Source organism: Salvelinus fontinalis, chromosome 6 (genome assembly GCF_029448725.1).
Source record: "Salvelinus fontinalis isolate EN_2023a chromosome 6, ASM2944872v1, whole genome shotgun sequence".
Lineage (NCBI taxonomy): Eukaryota > Metazoa > Chordata > Actinopteri > Salmoniformes > Salmonidae > Salvelinus > Salvelinus fontinalis.
Window position 1 is genome coordinate 24,473,001 of NC_074670.1, and position 19,969 is coordinate 24,492,969.

At 42.4% G+C, this 19,969-nt stretch overlaps 1 protein-coding gene across 1 annotated transcript; it reads right to left on the reverse strand.

The window, feature by feature from the left end:
* Window positions 1-318: 318 nt before the first annotated feature.
* On the reverse strand, window positions 319-19,515 carry LOC129857408 (sialoadhesin-like). Its single transcript, XM_055925629.1, has 17 exons — window positions 19,429-19,515; window positions 15,266-15,315; window positions 14,131-14,466; window positions 13,613-13,924; window positions 13,254-13,514; window positions 12,903-13,166; window positions 10,368-10,631; window positions 9,027-9,287; window positions 8,647-8,910; window positions 8,281-8,544; window positions 7,902-8,171; window positions 4,073-4,336; window positions 3,694-3,963; window positions 1,518-1,844; window positions 1,183-1,270; window positions 929-1,028; window positions 319-837 (listed from the first exon to the last, which is right to left on the reverse strand). The coding sequence occupies exons 2-17, from the start codon at window positions 15,309-15,311 to the stop codon at window positions 430-432; spliced, it is 3,999 nt and encodes a 1,332-aa protein (XP_055781604.1). The 5' UTR covers window positions 15,312-15,315; window positions 19,429-19,515; the 3' UTR covers window positions 319-429.
* Between the last annotated feature and the right edge of the window lie 454 nt (window positions 19,516-19,969).

The window sequence follows — 19,969 nt, forward strand, 5'->3', positions numbered from 1 at the left end:
GCGTCTGTCTTGGCCCTCTGTTTCTCTCACAAAGCGAAACCCACTACATCAGCCTCCCCTTTGTTCTTTTCAAACAGGAAACTCACGGAGTCTGTCTGAGCCTACTTTCCAATTGGCCAAGAGTTTGTTCTATTGTTAGCTTTCAAACATACCTTAGTTTTTTTTGTTTTTTTGTTAAATACTATTGGTGCATTCAATGATATTAGAGTAAGTTTAAGAGTTTTTAAATACCTTGAAAACATTAAAGGTTATACAGAACGTAGGTCATCATAATGCTGTGAACAATTACATTAGGCTACAATAAAGAACAATAAGGTGGACATTTCATGTTTTTATTTGTTTTGTGGTGAAAAGAACAGCGTTATATTTTCATTAAGAGCAAAATATCTTTGTGAAAGTACAATAGACCTACATTATATTCATGAAAAACTAGAGAAACTGCAGGTGATCCATCTCCAGTACCTTACTTATTCTGTGTCTGCCTACATTTCCCAGCACACACCTTTCTTCCTCCAGGTAGGAACCGCTAGACGCCTCCCTTGCCCCGTCCACGGACCCCTCATTCTTCTTCTTCATCCACTTCTTCTTCTTCCAAATCACACTGGAATAAAACACATCATCCCCCTCCTTCTTTGCAGTGCCTTCTCCTGGATCTATAGCAGTATCAGCGATAGGACTTTGCAGGCTGGTTCGGTCTGTCTCAGAGATGGCTTTGGAGGAAGGCAGGGGTTTAGGACCCGGATTGGGGGCCTCTAGGTTTTGTTTGCGTCCCTGTCTCCTGGCCTGACTCGGTATCATGCTGTTGGCATATATATCTTCTTCTGGCGCAGGAGGATCCTGCAATAACATACATTCATGGGCATTTAACAGATTTTTTTTTGTAATTTCATTATCAACATATTTCCAGGATGAATCTGATGATGCTTACCTGTGTCCTCTCACCACTGGTCGGAACTAGGTTCATCCTCACATCACTGTCGTAATATTTGTAATGACCTCTGAGTACCTTAAAACAAGGATCCCTAACCCTGTGAAATCATCATACAAGAAACTGGTCAAATCAGATAGCTATTAATAAGTGTACACTTCAGAATCAGGAACTAAGTTAATGTAAAGCACAAAAAGTATAAAGACACAAATATGTGCAGTGTTTCCAGAACATTAAAAGAGTGATGACCTTACCTTCGGAGATACAGTAAAGCACATATCAGTGCTGTCATTAATGCCGAAACAAATATTGCAGTGATGAAGATTGGCAAGGAAACTTGACCTAGGGGAGAACAGAAAAAGCTTTAATCGATAGACTTACAAAAGTTTTTATCAAGGTTATCAAGATCATTATTGCAGTCAGTTATGGTGTCCAACCCCCTTATGAATGATGATGACTGGTTTGTGTATTTCAAAGTACCTATACTGTACAATTATGTTTTGACCAGATCCAAGTCGCTTTTACTGCAGAAAAACACCAAATGCTGCACAAAGTATGTGTATGGCATTTGATAACATAAAGCACTTACCCTCAAGAACTTCAGTGCTTTTGCCCAGCCCCTGGTGATACCCCAGGCATTGAGTACAGAACTGAAGGCTGGAAGATCCTACAGAGTTGGTGCTGAGGCAGACCAGAGTGTGTGTGTCCTCCTCCTGTGATTGGTGGGTGGTGAGGGAGCTTCTCAGGCCTGTACTGCCCATTGGCTCTCTGATGACAGTGTTAGTAAAGTGATTGACAGGGTGTCCAACCAATCGCCACTCCACTTCGGGAGAGGGGTTCCCATGACTCTCACAGGTACAGTTGATCTGATCAGCAGTTCTGATGCAGCGAGAGGAGGGCAGGATCTTTGGAGCAACTACAGACAACAGAGGAGGAAGACAGTTCAAAAATATATATTTATTACTAACCCGACGTAGTTCATCTGTATCGTTTTCAATGGGAGAAAATTAAGCATAGTGGGAAGAAAGAGCAAGGAGGTGGGCAGAGCCAAGCAAGAGCTAGCGAGATCCTATTGACGGGTTCTAGCATGTATTTTCATATTTCCGTTAGGGAATGCTTTCGCTGTGAAGTGTGCGTGTTTAATAACTCAATTTGCCATTGCCGTCCTTGTAAACAACACAACTTTTAGAAACTTTGACCAGGGGTCACATCTACAAAACTTACTGCACTCTGTTCATAACCGATTCTAGTTTTGGGAACAGAAAACTGTATTGAGATCAGGCTCGGTGTGAGCTGAATCAGATGGAAACATTACTCGCTAAGCAAGCAGTGTGACGTCCATTACAGTAGTTTCTAGTGACTCAGATCTACAGTTGAGCTCAGCTCAAAGCTGGGGTTGCTGTTGAGTAATTTTGAGGTGTGAATTTAGCACATCGGTATGTGTGAAACTTATTCCTCAGCTGGAAGAGTCCCCACTTGAACCAGCTGGCTCAAGTGGACACCTGCTCCTCGAACATCTCATTCCAAAATCATGGGCAATATGGAGTTCGTCCCCCCTTGCAGCTTTAACAGTCTTCACTCTCTCTGCGAAGGCGTTCCACTAGATGTTGGAACATTGCTGCGGGGACTTCCTTCTATTCAGCCACAAGCGCATTAGTGAGGTGGGGCACTGCTGTTGGGCAATTAGGCCTGGCTCGCAGTCGGCATTCCAATTGATCCCAAAGGTGTTCGATGGGGTTGAGGTATGAAAGCTATGTGCAGGCCAGTCAAGTTCTTCCACACCTATTACGACAAACCATTTCTGTATAGACCTCGCTTTGTGCACAGGGCATTGTCATGATGAAACAGGAAAGGGCCTTCCCCAAACTGTTTCCACAAAGTTGGAAGCCCAGAATCGTCTAGAATGTCATTTTATGCTGTAGTGTTAAGATTTTCATTCACTGGAACTAAGGGGCGTAGCCCGAACCATGAAAAACTGCCCCAGAGCATTATTTCCCCTCCACCAAACTTTACATTTAGCACTATGTATTCGGGCAGGTAGCGTTCTCCTGAGTGAAAAAGTTTGCGAACCCCTGGTCAAGACTTAAAAGTAGGAGGATACACATGCAAATAAAAGATGACTAGTCATTGGTGAGAATAATCAAATCAGATTGTGATGTCATGCTGTGGGCCAAAAGCTCCATCCCACCTGAACATGCTGAAATGCAAAACATATACACTACCGTTCAAAAGTTTGGGGTCACTTAGAAATGTCCTTGTTTTCAGCTGTGCTAACATGATTGCAAAAGGGTTTTCTAATGATCAATTAGCATTTTAAAATGATAAACTTGGATTAGCTAACACAATGTGCCATTGGAACACAGGAGTGATGGTTGCTGATAATGAACCTCTGTACGCCTATGTAGATATTTCATTTTTTCAAATCAGCTGTTTCCAGCTACAATAGTCATTTACAACATTAACAATGTCTACACTATTTCTGATCAATTTGATGTTATTTTAATGGACAAAAAAGTAACTTTTCTCCCAAAAACAAGGACATTTCCAAGTGGCCCTAAACTTTTGAATGGTAGTGTATATTTATATATTTTTGCTCTTACACTAAATGGGCATCATTTTCACAATTTCAGAGTGTTATTTTAACCCGAGTGCGGGAAAATATATATATATATTTATAAAATATATATTTTTTTTTACAGAACATGTTTTTGACTGCACAGCCCCTTTAAAGTATGTTCACAGGACTTGGAAGTGTAACAACTTACATGTCACATCTATGTTAGTAGTTGTTGAGTTGTCCACCCCATGCTTATTCTCTGCTTCGCAATAGTACCGCCCACTATCATTGATAGCAATCTTATTGAAGGTGAAGCTCTGTCCAGATCCTACAATGACTCCCTCATTCCCATTGACTCTGTACCAGGTGTAGGTCTTCACTGCTGGGTTGGCATTGCTGCTGCAGGTCAGAGTCACAGAGCTGCCCTCTACCACTGAACCAGAGGGACTGACAGACAAGGAGGTGTTCTTGGGAGGATCTGAAGAAGTGAAGAAGCATATTGTACGGAAACAGGTAGTTTAGAGTGTGTTATGACACTAGCCATAGTGCTAAAATATTGGGTACATTTGTTTTTATTTTGCACTTACACATCCCATCTAGTTGAGTGACAGATGAGTTCTGGTATCCAAGACGATTTCTGGTCTCACAATAGAACTGGCTGTTGTCTGCTGGTACCTTGATAGTTAGCATTCTGCTAGATCCCACTTCTGTGACCTGTTCTCGATTGACTCTGTACCAGGTGTAGCTCCCCACTGGTGGGTTGGCATTGCTGCTGCAGGTCAGAGTCACAGAGCTGCCCTCTATTACTGAACTAGAGGGACTGACTGATACTGAGCTGTTTTTTGGAGGATCTGAAAAACAAAACAAATTATGCAGTGAAATGTTATATTGTCACGCCCTGACCCAGTGTTCCTTTTATTCGCTATGTTTGTTTTGTCCCACCACAACGGACCAAGCGGCGTGGCCGGGAGGAGCAGACAGACTGGACATGGGAAGACATTCTGGAAGGAAAGGGATCCTGGACGTGGGAGGAGATCCTGGCCGGAAAGGATCGCCTGCCGTGGAAGCAGGTGGACGCAGCGAGGAAGGCGGAAGCAGCTAGTAAAGGGGCCCAGCATTACACAGGGTCACGGCTGGCAAGGAAGACCGGGAGGCCACTCCCCCCCAAAAACAGGGAGGTTGGCGGAGCTAGCTCACGGTAGGGAGCGTGGTACTGGTCAGGCACCGTGTTATGCGGTGAAGCGCACGGTGTCTCCAGTGCGCATTCACAGCCCGGTGCGCTCTGAGCCAGCTCTCTGCATGTGTCATGCTAGAGTGGGCATCCAGCCAGGACGGATTGTGCCAGCACAGCGCTCCTGGTCTCCGGTGCGCCTCTTCGGCCCAGGGCATCCTGCGCCGGCTCTGCGCACTGTGTCCCCGGTGCGCTGTCACAGCCCAGTGTGTCCTGTGCCTGCGCTCCGCACGTGCCGGGCCAAAGTGGGCATTCAGCCAGGACGAGTGGTGCCAGTTTTAAGCACCAGATCTCCAGTGCTCCCCCACAGTCCGGTTCGACCTGTGCCTGCTCCAAGAACCAGGCCTCCAATATGTCCCCCTAGCCTGGTGAGTCCTGTGCCTGCTCCAAGAACCAGGCCTCCAGTAGGTCTCCCCAGCCTGGTGAGTCCTGTGCCTGCTTCACGGGCCTGTCCGGGGCCTGCAGAGAGGGTCCCCAGTCCGGGGCCTGCAGCGAGGGTTCCCAGTCCGGGGCCTGCAGCGAGGGTCCCCAGTCCGGGGCCTGCGGAGAGGGTCCCCAGTCCGGGGCCTGCGGCGAGGGTCCCAAGTCCGGGGCCTGCCGTGAGGGTCCCCAGTCCGGGGTCGGCGACGAGGGTCCCCGCACCAGAGGCGCCACCAAAGTGGGGGGAGCCAGAGGTGGAACGGGGTCTGTGTCCCGCACCGGAGCCGCCACCAAGATAGATGCCCACCTGGACCCTCCCCTATAGTGTCAGGTTTGCGGCCGGAGTCCGCACCTTTGGGGGGGGGTACTGTCACGCCCTGACCGTAGAGATCCTTTTATTCTCTATGTTTGTTTGGTCAGGGTGTGACTCGGGGGGGAAAGTCTATGCTTTCTGGTTCTTTGTTTTTGGCCGGGTATGATTCTCAATCAGGGACAGCTGTCTATCGTTGTCTCTGATTTGGAATCAGACTTAGGCAGCCTTTTTTCCTTTTCTCATTTGTGGGTTGTTGTCTTTGTTAGTGGCATGTATAGCCTTACAGAGCTTCATGTTCGTTTTGTTGTTTATTGTTTTTGTTGGCGACATTCAAAAATAAAAGAATGTACGCTTACCACGCTGCACCTTGGTCCGGTCATTTCCTTGACGACGATCGTGACATATATCTGTTGTTCGATTAAGTGATAATGCCAGAGAAGCCGGTATTTGGAGGATATATTGGCACGGTGTTGTTATGGCCGAGACGAAGTTGAAGGCAGGCAAACTGTACCAATATATCCTCCAAACACCAGCATTCGAGGGCATTATCACTTTTATACAATGGGACACCAACATATTCAAATAATGATTTACATATTTTAATTAAAAACATTATTTTGATGAATTTATTAATGCTATTTCTTCCTTCCACAAGACATAGTCCCAACACAAACCTAGGGTTGCTATCCAAGCCGGCTGATTGTTCGTTCTATCGGTTCGGTTGCCAGAGACGCAACCCAGTCGTTTAGTCTTTTTGTTCTGTATCTATGAATGCGACCCAGTCGTTGATTCTAAATGTTCCATTGCCATAATTGGCTGGCAACGTTCTTATCCCTTGCTTGCTAGCTAGCCAAATACGGCTCAATGACAAGTCACGTCAAACAGTGTAACCAGCATAACAGCAAAGTAGCCGCATTTGCATTTGTTTAAGCTGTTTTCTAGTGACATCATTTGGACACATCCATAACAATGAGCTAATGAGGCGTGACTTCGCCTGGCAATGAAAATGTGGTCTCTCGTCAGGACACTTGTTCAGAGGAGCTAGCCAGCAACACAGCTAACACAATCCTATTAAACGGAATCTGGAAAGACAGCAACGTAATTACACATTGTTTTGTTTTACATGTTTTCTATTGATAGTTCTTTGTATATATCCATAAAAATGATGTTATTCATGATTTTGACTGGCTGAGAAAAGCTGCCTGCCTGCCTGTCTCATCCCGACACGTTCATTACTATGGGACATCTGGAGATCTAATTTTAATATTGAAACAATGTTTCAATGCAAATGTCAGAGAGACGGACAGCAAGGTTTATACAAATGTCCTCTGTTGAAAACTAAATGTTAGTCTAAAAGAAATGTGAGAGAATGTCAATATGCTTTTTATAGTGAAGATCAAGTTTATAAAGTGCCTGGCTGAGCTGATGAGACAGTGGATTGTGCAGTCAGATGGAACAGAGTAAATAGGCATTTTAATGTAATAGATTTAGGGTGGTAACTTGTGGAATAGACACCGGCTGGAATGTGGTTTTAACCAATCAGCATTCAGGATTAGACCCATCCATTGTATAATGTTTAATAAGTCATGGAACGCGTTTAAAGGAACTCAGTCCGACTTTCAACTTACACTTGGAAGTTGTAATAATAGAATGCACAAGGTGCATTTTTGTAATTTGGTAGTGAACCATCAGTTTTCTTCTTGTCATGTCAGTCATTTCATTCTTTGGAGAGCTATTTGTAACTTGTCAGAAATGCCCAAATCAAATAGCCCATGTCAGCTTCTGTTTTTTTTAGCTAGGTTTTTTAGCTCATAGATTTTGTTGTAATGTTTGTGACGCTCAAATATCACATGAATACACATTAGGCATGGCAAAATGTATAGACTTGCAAGAAACGTTGCTTTAAAACTGCAAAATGTTCTCTGCACTCAATGACAGAATGTGTAGAATTGCAGGAAATATGCTTTAAACCTGCTAAATTCTCTCTCCATCAACAAGAGGGGTGTGAACAGTTTGTGTCATGAACAGTGCTTGTGCCCATAGAAACAGACGTTTTGTGTGCGCGCGGGGGGAGAGATATTTCCCAATGCTGAAAGGGGGCCTGAGTGAAAAAGTTTGGGAACCACTGGTCCAGACTCTCTAGATCCTACCCCATTACCACTTTAAAGTAGGAGGATACATACTGTATACAAATAAAAGATGACTGGTCATTGGTCAGAATAATTAAATCAGATTGTGATGACATGCTGTCGGCCAAAAACTCCATCCCACCTGAATTGGCTGAAATTCCAGGCATTTTTTTTTTAAGCACTTACACAAAAAGGGCATCGTTTCCACAATTTCTGAGTGTTAGTATGACCTCATTGCTTGAAAAAAAAAAAAAAAAATCACGTTTTTGACTGCACTGCCACTTTAAAGTATGTTCACAGGACTTGGAAGTGTAACAACTTACATGTCACATCTATGTTAGTAGTTGTTGAGTTGTCCACCCCATGCTTATTCTCTGCTTCGCAATAGTACCGCCCACTATCATTGATAGCAATCTTATTGAAGGTGAAGCTCTGTCCAGATCCTACAATGACTCCCTCATTCCCATTGACTCTGTACCAGGTGTAGGTCTTTACTGCTGGGTTGGCATTGCTGCTGCAGGTCAGAGTCACAGAGCTGCCCTCTACCACTGAACCAGAGGGACTGACAGACAAGGAGGTGTTCTTGGGAGGATCTGAAGAAGTGAAGAAGCATATTGTACGGAAACAGGTAGTTTAGAGTGTGTTATGACACTAGCCATAGTGCTAAAATATTGGGTACATTTGTTTTTATTTTGAACTTACACATCCCATCTAGTTGAGTGACAGATGAGTTCTGGTATCCAAGACGATTTCTGGTCTCACAATAGAACTGGCTGTTGTCTGCTGGTACCTTGATAGTTAGCATTCTGCTAGATCCCACTTCTGTGACCTGTTCTCGATTGACTCTGTACCAGGTGTAGCTCCCCACTGGTGGGTTGGCATTGCTGCTGCAGGTCAGAGTCACAGAGCTGCCCTCTATTACTGAACTAGAGGGACTGACTGACACTGAGGTGTTCTTTGGTGGGTCTGAAAAACAACAACAAATATGCAATTAAAATGTTCTACCTGTTTTTTTATGTTTAATAAGTTATTACTTGAGGTTAAAGTATGTTTTAATGTTGTACTTACATATCACATTCAGTAGAATGATTGATGAGTTCTTTGTCCCATGGTCATTTCTGGCCTCACAGTAGAACTGGTGGTTGTCTATAGATGCTTCCGTTTTTAACTTTTTTTCATTAGCAATTTGTGTCTCTGGGCCTCCATTGACTCTGTACCAGGTGTAGGTCTTCACTGCTGGGTTGGCATTGCTGCTGCAGGTCAGAGTCACAGAGCTGCCCTCTACCACTGAACCAGAGGGACTGACTGACACTGAGGTGTTCTTGGGAGGGTCTGAAGAGACAGGTGTAAAAACAGTAAAAAGGCTGGGGGGAAAAAGAGTTGTAAAACTTGGTGCTATCCTCACAAGTAAAATTGAGTACAAACAATAGTTCCAGAATTATACTTACACAATACATCCAGTTCAATGACGGATGAGTTCTTAGAGCCATGGTCATTTGTGGCACCACAGTAAAACTGTCTGTGATCTGTGTACACCTGGGTCTGATGGTTGTCTCCATGTCCTATTGATGTCACCTGAACTCCATTGACTCTGTACCAGGTGTAGCTCACTGCTGGGTTGGCGTCACTGTTGCAGGTCAGAGTCACAAAGCTGCCCTCTAACACTGAACCAGAGGGACTGACTGACACTGAGGTGTTCTTGGGAGGGTCTGTGGGAAAGAAACAACAGCTACTGAAAGAAAAAAGTAAACATAGTGTGTGTTATGATACTGGCGACACACTTAGAAAATAGGGTTCCTCCAGGGTTATTTTGGAAGGGTGATGGCCCAAAGAAGCCTTTGAGCTCTTCATTGATTCTTTGCAAGTCCGAAAATAGTTATTTCCTCTCTTAGTGATAATTTAAATGTAAGGGGCGGTGCCTCATTCAAATATTTTGGGATGTGGTTTGCTCACAGCTCTTCTTGTGCAACCATGAGTGAGAGTGTCATTCCAGTTTATCTTATCTTTTTGTGTTATGCTATTTCATCATCATTATGACTATGGTCAGTCACAGTGTCTTGTGAAATACTCCCGTATGGCCTTCACTCGACTGAGAACAATTCTTATGATGAAAACTTATGATAACGCCCTTTTAACATAACAGCTGTTTGAAAAGATGGTCTGAAATTTCCGCCTGTTTTGGTGGGATGGAATTTTGGCCTGCCTGGTGACAGAAATTGTTCTGCTAAGAAGATATTTTTGTTTCTTTTTGACAAATTAGAATTTAAAACAATCCCAGTTAGGTACTTAATTTCTACTCAGAAATGTTATGATATTTAGGTAAAAATGGCTGCATTGGACCTTTAACAATGTATTATAGTTAAACAAAATAATGAACCCTGTATGGTTCTTCAAAAATATCTACAAAGAACCTTTGAGACCGAGGAAGTATCTTTATAAAACTATTGTCCATAAAGATTCTATATTAAAAAAAACATGAATAAAGGGTACTATATAGCCCCCAAAAGGGTTGTTACCATAGCGGAACCCTGTTTTGGTGCTCTTCAGAACCTTTTATTTAACATTCTTTATAGAACCTTAGGAAATTATTATTTGTATCACCACAGAGGTTCCATTTAGAACCTTATGAGCATGGTTATTTATAGAAGCTTATATTTGTGTGTATATATATATCACCAAAAAAGGATCCGGTATGGTTACAAGCCAAATAACTCTTATTTGGCACTATATAGAACGATTATTGTTGTGTGTATAGCGCAAAAATATTATACACATTTATGTGTACTTACACATCATATCTAGTTGAAAGGCAGATGATTTCTGGATTCCATGGTCATTTTTGGCCTCACAGTAGAACATGCTGTTATCTGTCAACACCTGGACAGTTAGCTCTGGCATATTCTTCACTGGTGTCCCCCGACCTCCCCTGATTGTGTACCAGGTGTAGGTCTTCACTGCTGGGTTGGCATTGCTGCTGCAGGTCAGAGTCACAGAGCTGCCCTCTACCACTGAACCAGAGGGACTGACTGACACTGAGGTGTTCTTTGGGGAGTCTAAAGAAAAAGAATACTAATATGTATATATATATATACAGTTGGAGTCATTAAAACTCGTTTTTCAACCACTCTACAAATTTATTGTCCAACAATTGTTTACAAACAGATTATTTAACTTATAATTCACTGTATCACAATTCCAGTGGGTCAGAAGTTTACATACACTAAGTTGACTGTGCCTTTAATAAACAGCTTGGAAAGTTCCATAAAATGATGTCATGGCTTTAGAAGATTCTGATAGGCTAATTGAGTCAATTGAGTCAATGATTCATTTGAGTCATTTGGAGGTGTACCTGTGGGTGTATTTCAAGGCCTACCTTCAATCTCAGTGCCTCTTTGCTTGACATCATGGGAAAACCAAAGAAATCAGCCAAGACCTCAGAAAACAAATTGTAGACCTCCACAAGTCTGGTTGATCCTTGGGAGCAATTTCCAAATGCCTGAAGGTACCACGTTCATCTGTCCAAACAATAGTATGCAAGGATAAACACCATGGGACCACGCAGCCATCATACCGCTCAGGAAGGAGACGCGTTCTGTCTCCTAGAGATGAATGTACTTTGGTGAGAAAAGTGCAAATCAATTTGGCTGAGGTGTATGTAAACTTCCGACTTCAACTGTACAAAGTGATTGCAAAGAAATCTTCAATAGTTGTATTTAATATGGATGGGCATTTGAAAATCTACAAATTGTAGACCTCCACAAGTCTGGTTGATCCTTGGGAGCAATTTCCAAATGCCTGAAGGTACCACGTTCATCTGTCCAAACAATAATATGCAAGGATAAACACCATGGGACCACGCAGCCGTCATACCGCTCAGGAAGGAGACGCGTTCTGTCTCCTAGAGATGAACGTACTTTGGTGAGAAAAGTGCAAATCAATCCCAAAACAACTGCAAAGGACCATGTGAAGATGCTGGAGGAAACAGGTACAAAAGTATCTATATCCACAGTAAAACGAGTCCTATATCGACATAACCTGAAAGGTTATGCTCCAAAACCGCCATAAAAAAGACAGACTACGGTTTGCAACTGCACATGGGGACAAAGATCATCACTTTTGGAGAAATGTCCTCTGGTCTGAAGAACCAAAAATATAACTTTTTGGACATAATGATCATCGTTATGTTTGGAGGAAAAAGGGGGTGGCGTGCAAGCCGAAGTACACCATCCCAACCGTGAAGCACAGGGTGGCAGCATCATGTTGTGGGGGTGCTTTGCTGCAGGAGGGACTGGTGCACTTCACAAAATAGATGGCATCATGAGGCAGGAACATTATGTGGATATATTGAAGCAACATCTCAAGACATCCGTCAGGAAGTTAAAGCTTGGTCGCAAATGGGTCTTCCAAATGGACAATGACCCTAAGCATACTTGGCTTAAAATGGCTTAAAGACAACAAAGTCAAGGTATTCGAGTGGCCATCACAAAGCCCTGACCTGAATCCTATAGAAAATTTGTGGGCAGAACTGAAAAAGCGTGTGCAAGCAAGGAGGCCTACAAACCCGACTCAGTTACACTAGTTCTGTCAGGAGGAATGGGCCAAAATTCACCCAACTTATTGTGGGAAGGTTGTGGAAGGCTGCCCGAAACGTTTGACCCAAGTTAAACAATTGAAAGGCGATGTATCCAAATGCTAAATGAGTGTATTATTCTGACATTTCACATTCTGACCCACTGGGAATGTGATGAAAGCATTAAATGCTGAAATAAATCATGCTCTCTACTATTATTCTGACATTTCACATTCTTAAAATAAAGTGGTGATCCTAACTGACCTAAGACTGGGAATTTTTACTAGGATTAAATGTCAGGAAATGTGAAATACTGAGTTTAAATCTATTTGGCTGAGGTGTATGTAAACTTCCGACTTCAACTGTACAAAGTGATTGCAAAGAAATCTTCAATAGTTGTATTTAATATGGATGGGCATTTGAAAGAATATCAGTACTCTCAGTACTATATATATATCAGTACTCAGTACTCTCATAAAAATAAATGTGAGTTGTACTGGTTGTGCTGGTTATTCTTTACACAACTGAAAAACAAACGGAACATATTTTCACTGCATTTGACATACTGTATTCTCTAAACATCAAATACATCTTAGAGTTGAAAAGTCAGTGCTTATCAATTTAACCAGCTAAATAGTTGCATTTGTACACTTTGAGTACTTGCATTTGATTATAGTTAACAAATACAAACCTTGAATCGAGTACCCGAGTACTCAAATACTCGTGCCCATCCATAGTTTCATTGTATACTTACACATTACATCCAGTTCAAAGACTGATGAGTTCTGTCTTCCATGGACATTTCTGGCCTCACAGTAGAACTTTCTTTGATCTGTGTACACCTGGGTCTGATGTTTCTCTCCATCTCCTATTGATGTCACCTGAACTCCATTGACTCTGTACCAGGTGTAGGTCTTCACTGCTGGGTTGGCATTGCTGCTGCAGGTCAGAGTCACAGAGCTGCCCTCTACCACTGAACCAGAAGGACTGACTAACACTGAGGTATACATGGGAGGATCTGAAAAACAGGGACAATGTTTGAAACAAGTGAATTTAGTGGTGCCACCATTGCACCCATTGCTACTGAGATATTGCAAGGACTTACATGGTAAATCTAGTTGAATGACAGAGGAGTTCTGGGTTCCATGGTCATTTCTGGCTTCACAGTAGAACTGACTGTTGTCTGCAAACACCTGGATAGTTAGCATTCTGCTAGACCCCACTGTTGTCACCTGAACTCCATTGACTCTGTACCAGGTGTAGCTCACTGCTGGGTTGGCATTGCTGCTGCAGGTCAGAGTCATGGAGCTGCCCTCTACCACTGGACCAGAGGGACTGACTGACACTGAGGTGTTCTTGGGAGAAACTTAGAGAAAGTGCACACAATGTTATTCATGTTTGACTGAAATAAAACCAACCAACTGGTGCTCATATGAGGTGGAAATAAAGTCCAAATGATCTTACATAGAACCGTAACGGTCAGAGTAGTTTCAGGTGACTTGACATTCTTCCCATCTTGTTGTTTGTAGAGAGCAGTGCAGGAGATATTCTGTTCATGACGGAGGTATGAAGCAGTGAAGGTCAGAGAAGAGGTCTTGACTTGAGTTTTATCCTGATTCTCCTGTAGTCCCTCCTCACTTCGACCCAGACTGGGGCTCCATGTCAGAGTTGGAGGGAGTGAGGGACATGGGGCTGCAGCAGAGCAGATCAAACGCACTGAGGTCCCCTCCCTCACTTCTACTGTAGCTGGGGTTAGAGTGGGTGTGGGGGGAGTGTCTAGAATAGAAAGACACGTTACTAGCTCAATGAAACAAAAAGGAACAAACACACCCACTGTCAATGATAATCAATCAATTGTTCAATAAGATGTGAAAACAAAGTCTATAAATACAAATACGTTAAATACAATTTCATGTAGTTTTGTCGAGGTAAAGTGTATAGAATCACGTGTGGTCAATAATTCAGTTTGATTGGATAGCTACCTGCGATATTGATTTGAACAGGTGTGCCAAAATTAAACTTGACACAATTGCCACATTCTAGTCTGAAGTAATACGTGTCACCAGGAGGCTTGTTGTCCAGGATTGTAGTGCAGTCTTTCTGGTTCAAGTTCCCAGATGGACTGGAGCCTACTGCGTTTGTCTGCTCTGTTCCACCTCTCATCCAAATGGCATTACATGAGTGAGTTTTTAGGCAGGAATTATAGTCCACTGACTTCAAGGGACCAAGTGTAAATGAGCAAGGAATGCGCACACATGATCCCTTCAGAGCCTTTATACTCTGAGGCATCAAGGCTGTCCAATCTGCACAGAGAACACCTAAAACACACACACACACACAACAGCACAAGTCTTTATAGAGTTCGATGTGACTCATTCAATTCAACAAAGACTGCATTTTAGATGTACTGTATTTCAGCACCAACTTTCTCTGTAAATCCATTTTTCCAGCTGGGTGACACTTTACTTGAATTTTTATATTTACGATCAACATAGGACATTTGTTAGGGTGTGAGTGTGTATCAAGAACTAATTAATTATTATTACCACACATTGCTGTTGCACATATCATCTTAGCCAGGGGGGAAAGAAGGTTTAATTTCTTCCCGGTACAGGACCTCTTATGTGTGCATTAACATGGGCCTAATCATAGAATGTGTTCTAGAATCCATGTTAATTCAATAGGATCTCTGTGGGCCAAGTCGTAAAGATTTGTCATTTAACTTTTAAAATGTATTACCTTTATTTATGTCACAAACACAACCAGTCATGATGTTTTCATCTGATTTCATCATCTGAAACAATTCAAATGACTCCTTTACTAGGCTATACCCGAGCACCTTCATCCACTCGAACCACACCACATTTTGGAGCGGAGGCTGTACCACACGTTTTCAAGTAAATTCACAAATGTTTCATGCCTCTGACATGCGATAATGATAAATAATAGTGTAATAGCCTACTTTTTATGATATTTTGTATTTATTATTGTGATAGTCATGTTCTACCGGTACGGCGTACCTCCACTATTTATTTTGCCTGGACGCCATACTGGACCGTACCGCATTACTTTCACCCCTGATCTTGGCCAGTGATCCCAACTCCCACAGCCACCCACCTTGCAGCAGACAGCCACTGAGGAGGAATCTTAAAGCGCCAGCCATGTCTCTGTCAGGGAGGAGCAGAGGGAATAACACAGTTATTAGCTTGTATTACCTCTGCATGTGAAATTATGGATTTCTTTTTTTACAGTCAACATCCACTGTGTGGCATTTATTCATGGTATAGAGGTAGACCTGTTACGGATTCCCCCTGCCTGTGAGACTTGCTCCACCCATCCCCTGACGCTGCCAGAGAGACTAGGGGGTCATAAACTGTCTGCCCAAACTCCCAGTGACCTCTGTGACCAGGCCACAGCTAGGTTGCCAGAATCAGGTGGTTGCTATGGGGTCGGACACCTGAAACTCTTCTTGCCTGCTCTCTTCAAGTAACCTGTCTAAGTCACTATCGCCTTGTAGCATTCATTTCTGTAGCCATGAAATGCTTTGAAAGGCTGGTCATGGCTCACATCAACAACATCATCCCAGACACCCTGAACCATCTCCAATTAGCATACAGATCCACAGATGACGCAATCTCTATTGCACTCCACACTGCACTCTCCAACCTGGACAAGAAGAACACCTATGCGAGAATACGCTTCATTGACTACAGCTCAGCGTTCAACACCATAGTGCCCTCCAAGCTCATCACTAAGCTCAGGACCCTGGAACTGAACACCTCCCTCTGTAACTGGACGCTGGACTTCCTGACGGGCCACCCCTAGGTGGTGAGGGTAGGCAACAACACATCCACCATGCTGACCCTCAACACATGGGCACCTCAAGGGTGCATGCTTAGTCCTCTCCTGTACTCCCTAATCCCCCACGACTCGTGACTGCGCACAACCCCAACACCATCATTAAGTTTACTGACGACACAACAGGGGGGGGGGGGGGCTGATCACCAACGACAACAAGAAAGCATATTAGGTAGGGGATCAGAGACCTGGCAGTGTGGTGCCAGGACAACAACCTCTCCCTCAACAAAGGAGCTGATCGTGTACAACAGGAAATGGAACTTGATTTGACAGATGTCAATGTAAAAAAACAAACAGGGGTTAGAACTCCAAAACTTCCAGGCATCACAGTGGAACTGTAGTAACCTCCATACGACACATTGGCCCAAATCATATAGCCTCGTACAAACCATTGTGATCTCGTGAGCTCACATTCGGGTCCGTGTAGCGAAACAGAATGTGAGCTCGCGAGATCAGGATGATTTGTACGAGGCTAATGAATGCAAAGTGCTTGAGTGGGTGGTAGCATCACAAATCCAACAACACAGGGCCTCTCGTGAACTTTCGAACCCCTCCAGTTGGCCTTCTGGCCTATGCATAGCACTGAAACTGCCTTGGTAAAGGTAGTGAACGACCTCCTCTGTGCTGCTGAGTTCCCTGCAAGTTACCAGGACGTCATTGAGGACCATGTTAGGACGTTTGTAAAATGTTCTCAAGACATTAGCTTTACCAGTCATCAGGGGCCAGTTTTTCAAATTGATGAATCTGGATTAGAATGGGATCATGGTAGTCCTGATTTTCGGCCTCAAAACTATCCTAATCACCACCTTTGAGTTTTGAAAAATGCAAAAACAACATTTAATCCTGATTAAAGGTCAGATTGAATTACCAAATCCGGATCCCTATCTGGAGGATCAGAATAAAACATTTCAATTTTGAAAAACCCAATTGTAACATTTAAATCTATTAAATTCACAGAAAAAACAGCTCAAAAACAGCCAGTCAATCTGATCCTGGATTGCAAAAAAGCGGATTACAGAATCCGGATCATTCTGATCCAGATAAAAAAAAAATGAAACTGGACCATGAGATTTGAACTCATAACCTCTGGATTTGCAGTTGCTGATCTTTCTGCTGCCCCACAAAGTCTGTAGAATGCTCAGAAGTCCCCTACATATTCATTACCTATAATAAATCTCTGCTCCCGAGTGGCGCAGCGGTCTAAGGCACTCAGTGCTAGAGGCGTCACTACAGACCCTGGTTTTATTCCAGGCGGTATCACAACCGGCCGTGATTGGGAGTCCCATAGGGCAGCCCACAATTTGCCCAGCATCATCTGGGTTAGGGTTTGGCCGGGGTAGGCCGTCATTGTAAATAACAATTTGTTCTTAACTGTCTTGTCTAGTTAAATAAAGGTTAGATAAATAAACTTAGCAAAATAGTTAATCGGACTATTCTGTCATCATTGATTTAATGTACTTATTTCAGCAATTTGGGGGTTTTCTAATGTTGGTATTATTATGTTTTAATTTTGCTCTTGAATCACTATGATGAATATAATAGTTTTTCTTCAGTGTATTTTTAACAGAGCTGAGATTTACTTTGAAGTACTAAGTGTGTTGGAATACAGGTGAAATCAGTCATTGAGTCAGACATGGTGGCGTTGCCGAAAGATCGGAATGCCATGAACCAAGAGGGCGTGAGTTCAGATCAGGAAAGGTTGAATAATAATTACTGTAAATAAACACACAATGTATTCATGTATGTCAAAGTGTGTAATGTATGTAAATTGAAAACACTGTATGCTGCAAGCACTGTGTGGGAGTATCCCTAACATTGCCAACAGACAAAGAGCTGTGAATGGATCAGTGGTTCACCAATCAGGGCTTTGATGGGCTTGGCAACAGTAAGAAGTGGTTATGAAAATGGGTAGAACATTTTTTGTGGGGTAGGGGGGTGACCATCAGGTGACGTCCCCGGAACAAGCCGGGAACTAGACAAAACCTCCAGGGGACCATGACACAACATCCTGGCAACTTTGGGTGAACATCTGTGACGTTCCGGGATTCCAAAAGGGTTGTTTGCGGAGGGATAGGGTTCTACCAAGAACCATTTTGATCAGTAGAACCGTTTTCGGAAGACAAGGGTTCTTTGTAAGGCAAAGGGTTCTACCTTGAACATATAAAATTGTAGGAACCGTTTTTGAAAGTAAGGGTTGTTTGATGATTAATTGGAAGGCAAGAAGGATTCTTTGGAAGGCAAGAAGGGTTCTACATAGAACCATACATACAATTTCCCAGCATGTTCTATTTGCAGGGAGATTTTCAGAATTGTTTGTTTAACTGTAATTTCTGTGTTTTTGCATGTACATTGATTGGTTGATACATTTTATGCCACACAAAGGTAAGTAACATAGTGTTTTCTAAACTCTACTGGATTTATTGCACCCGTTACTGACAAACCAAAGAACCCTGTATGGTTCTACTTAACACCTTGTTTTCTAAGAGCGTACCTGTTGGCAGATTGATCAATAGGACTGTAAAGTTCCCAAAAGTAAGACTCCCGTGATATTTATATATTTGCAGAAAACCATTCAGGTTTCTTTTGTGACTACTGCTGTGTGCTACTGCTTTCCAAAAAACAACGATCTAACCAAAGTCGTGCTGTGCTGCTGCCTGTAAACACACAGTCCAGTGCAGTGCAATATCAAAGTGAATGGCACACGCCCGTATAGCTCTGATTGGTTATGGCGCAGCGGTCTGTGTCCAGTGTTTTTATTTAATGAAGTGTCTATTAATTGCCCAAATGCACGCCCACTTTCCCACTCGTATAAATATAGAATTTTTACAAATACCTGACTCTACGTCATTTCCAAACATTCTATGAATGGATGAAAACATGAACATCTTGACGCTTGCTTGTCACAAAATGTAAACAAATGCATCATATTCTTCCCGAGGGTGTATATGCACAGATTGTAATAAGATTCGATGGTGCTAACACACTGTAAATTCCTCTTTAACGGTTACATTTTACATTCCAGTGTCTTTATTGCTGTGTAATTGTTCTGGTAGTGTAACAAGTATTGTAGTTACTCGTTGTTACACTAGATTTATCCTGTACTTAGGGTTAGGGTAAGGGTTAGGGTTACTGGATTTACCCTGTACTTAGGGTTAGGGTAAGGGTTAGGGTTACTGCTGTAAGTACAGGGCAAGCACAGTGTAACAATGAGTGATTACTATACTTATTACACTGTGTACTTACAGGAATAACCACACAGTAAAATGTTCCAATCAATTACCAATATATATTTATATATTTGAGTAATAAGGGCACCATAATGTAAAGTGTTACCGAGTATAATCAATAATACTGTAGCTATTTTGATCAGTAAATAAGTGTTCACTCCTATACATTTATTATGACATTATTAAATAACTTACCTTTTTTGCCAACAGATAGAGTAGTAGGGAGGATCAAATAAGAAGTGTGTTGTGTATGTATGTCCTATTCAACTGCAACTGTGTCTGACTGACTGTGTCTTTGGAAAATGAGGAACTTTCAAAGCTGTATGTATTATAAATCTTTAACCCTGCGAGACCCAAGCATAGATCCAAATTAGGGGGGAAAAAATGATTACCCTTCAGAAATACTTGTAATAGGCCTCTGATTATGAAAAATATATATATATATATATTTCGTTTGTAGAAAGAATGTCTGGAATCATCAAAAATGCAACATTAGGCTTTGACATTAGAAAATGGTGAAATTCTATAAAAATCACATCAAAATGGATCAAAAGCATTGTGTAATGGTATTTACATCGGAAATTAAGTCATATTTTGTCTGAAATAGCAACATTGGTCAACTTGACCAATCCATCTATCATGCTATCAAAAACTAATATTTTTGAAAGCATCAATTATTTTGCGGGTTCCCTATGTGTTGAGAACATCTATCGTACTTTTATTAATATTTGTTTGG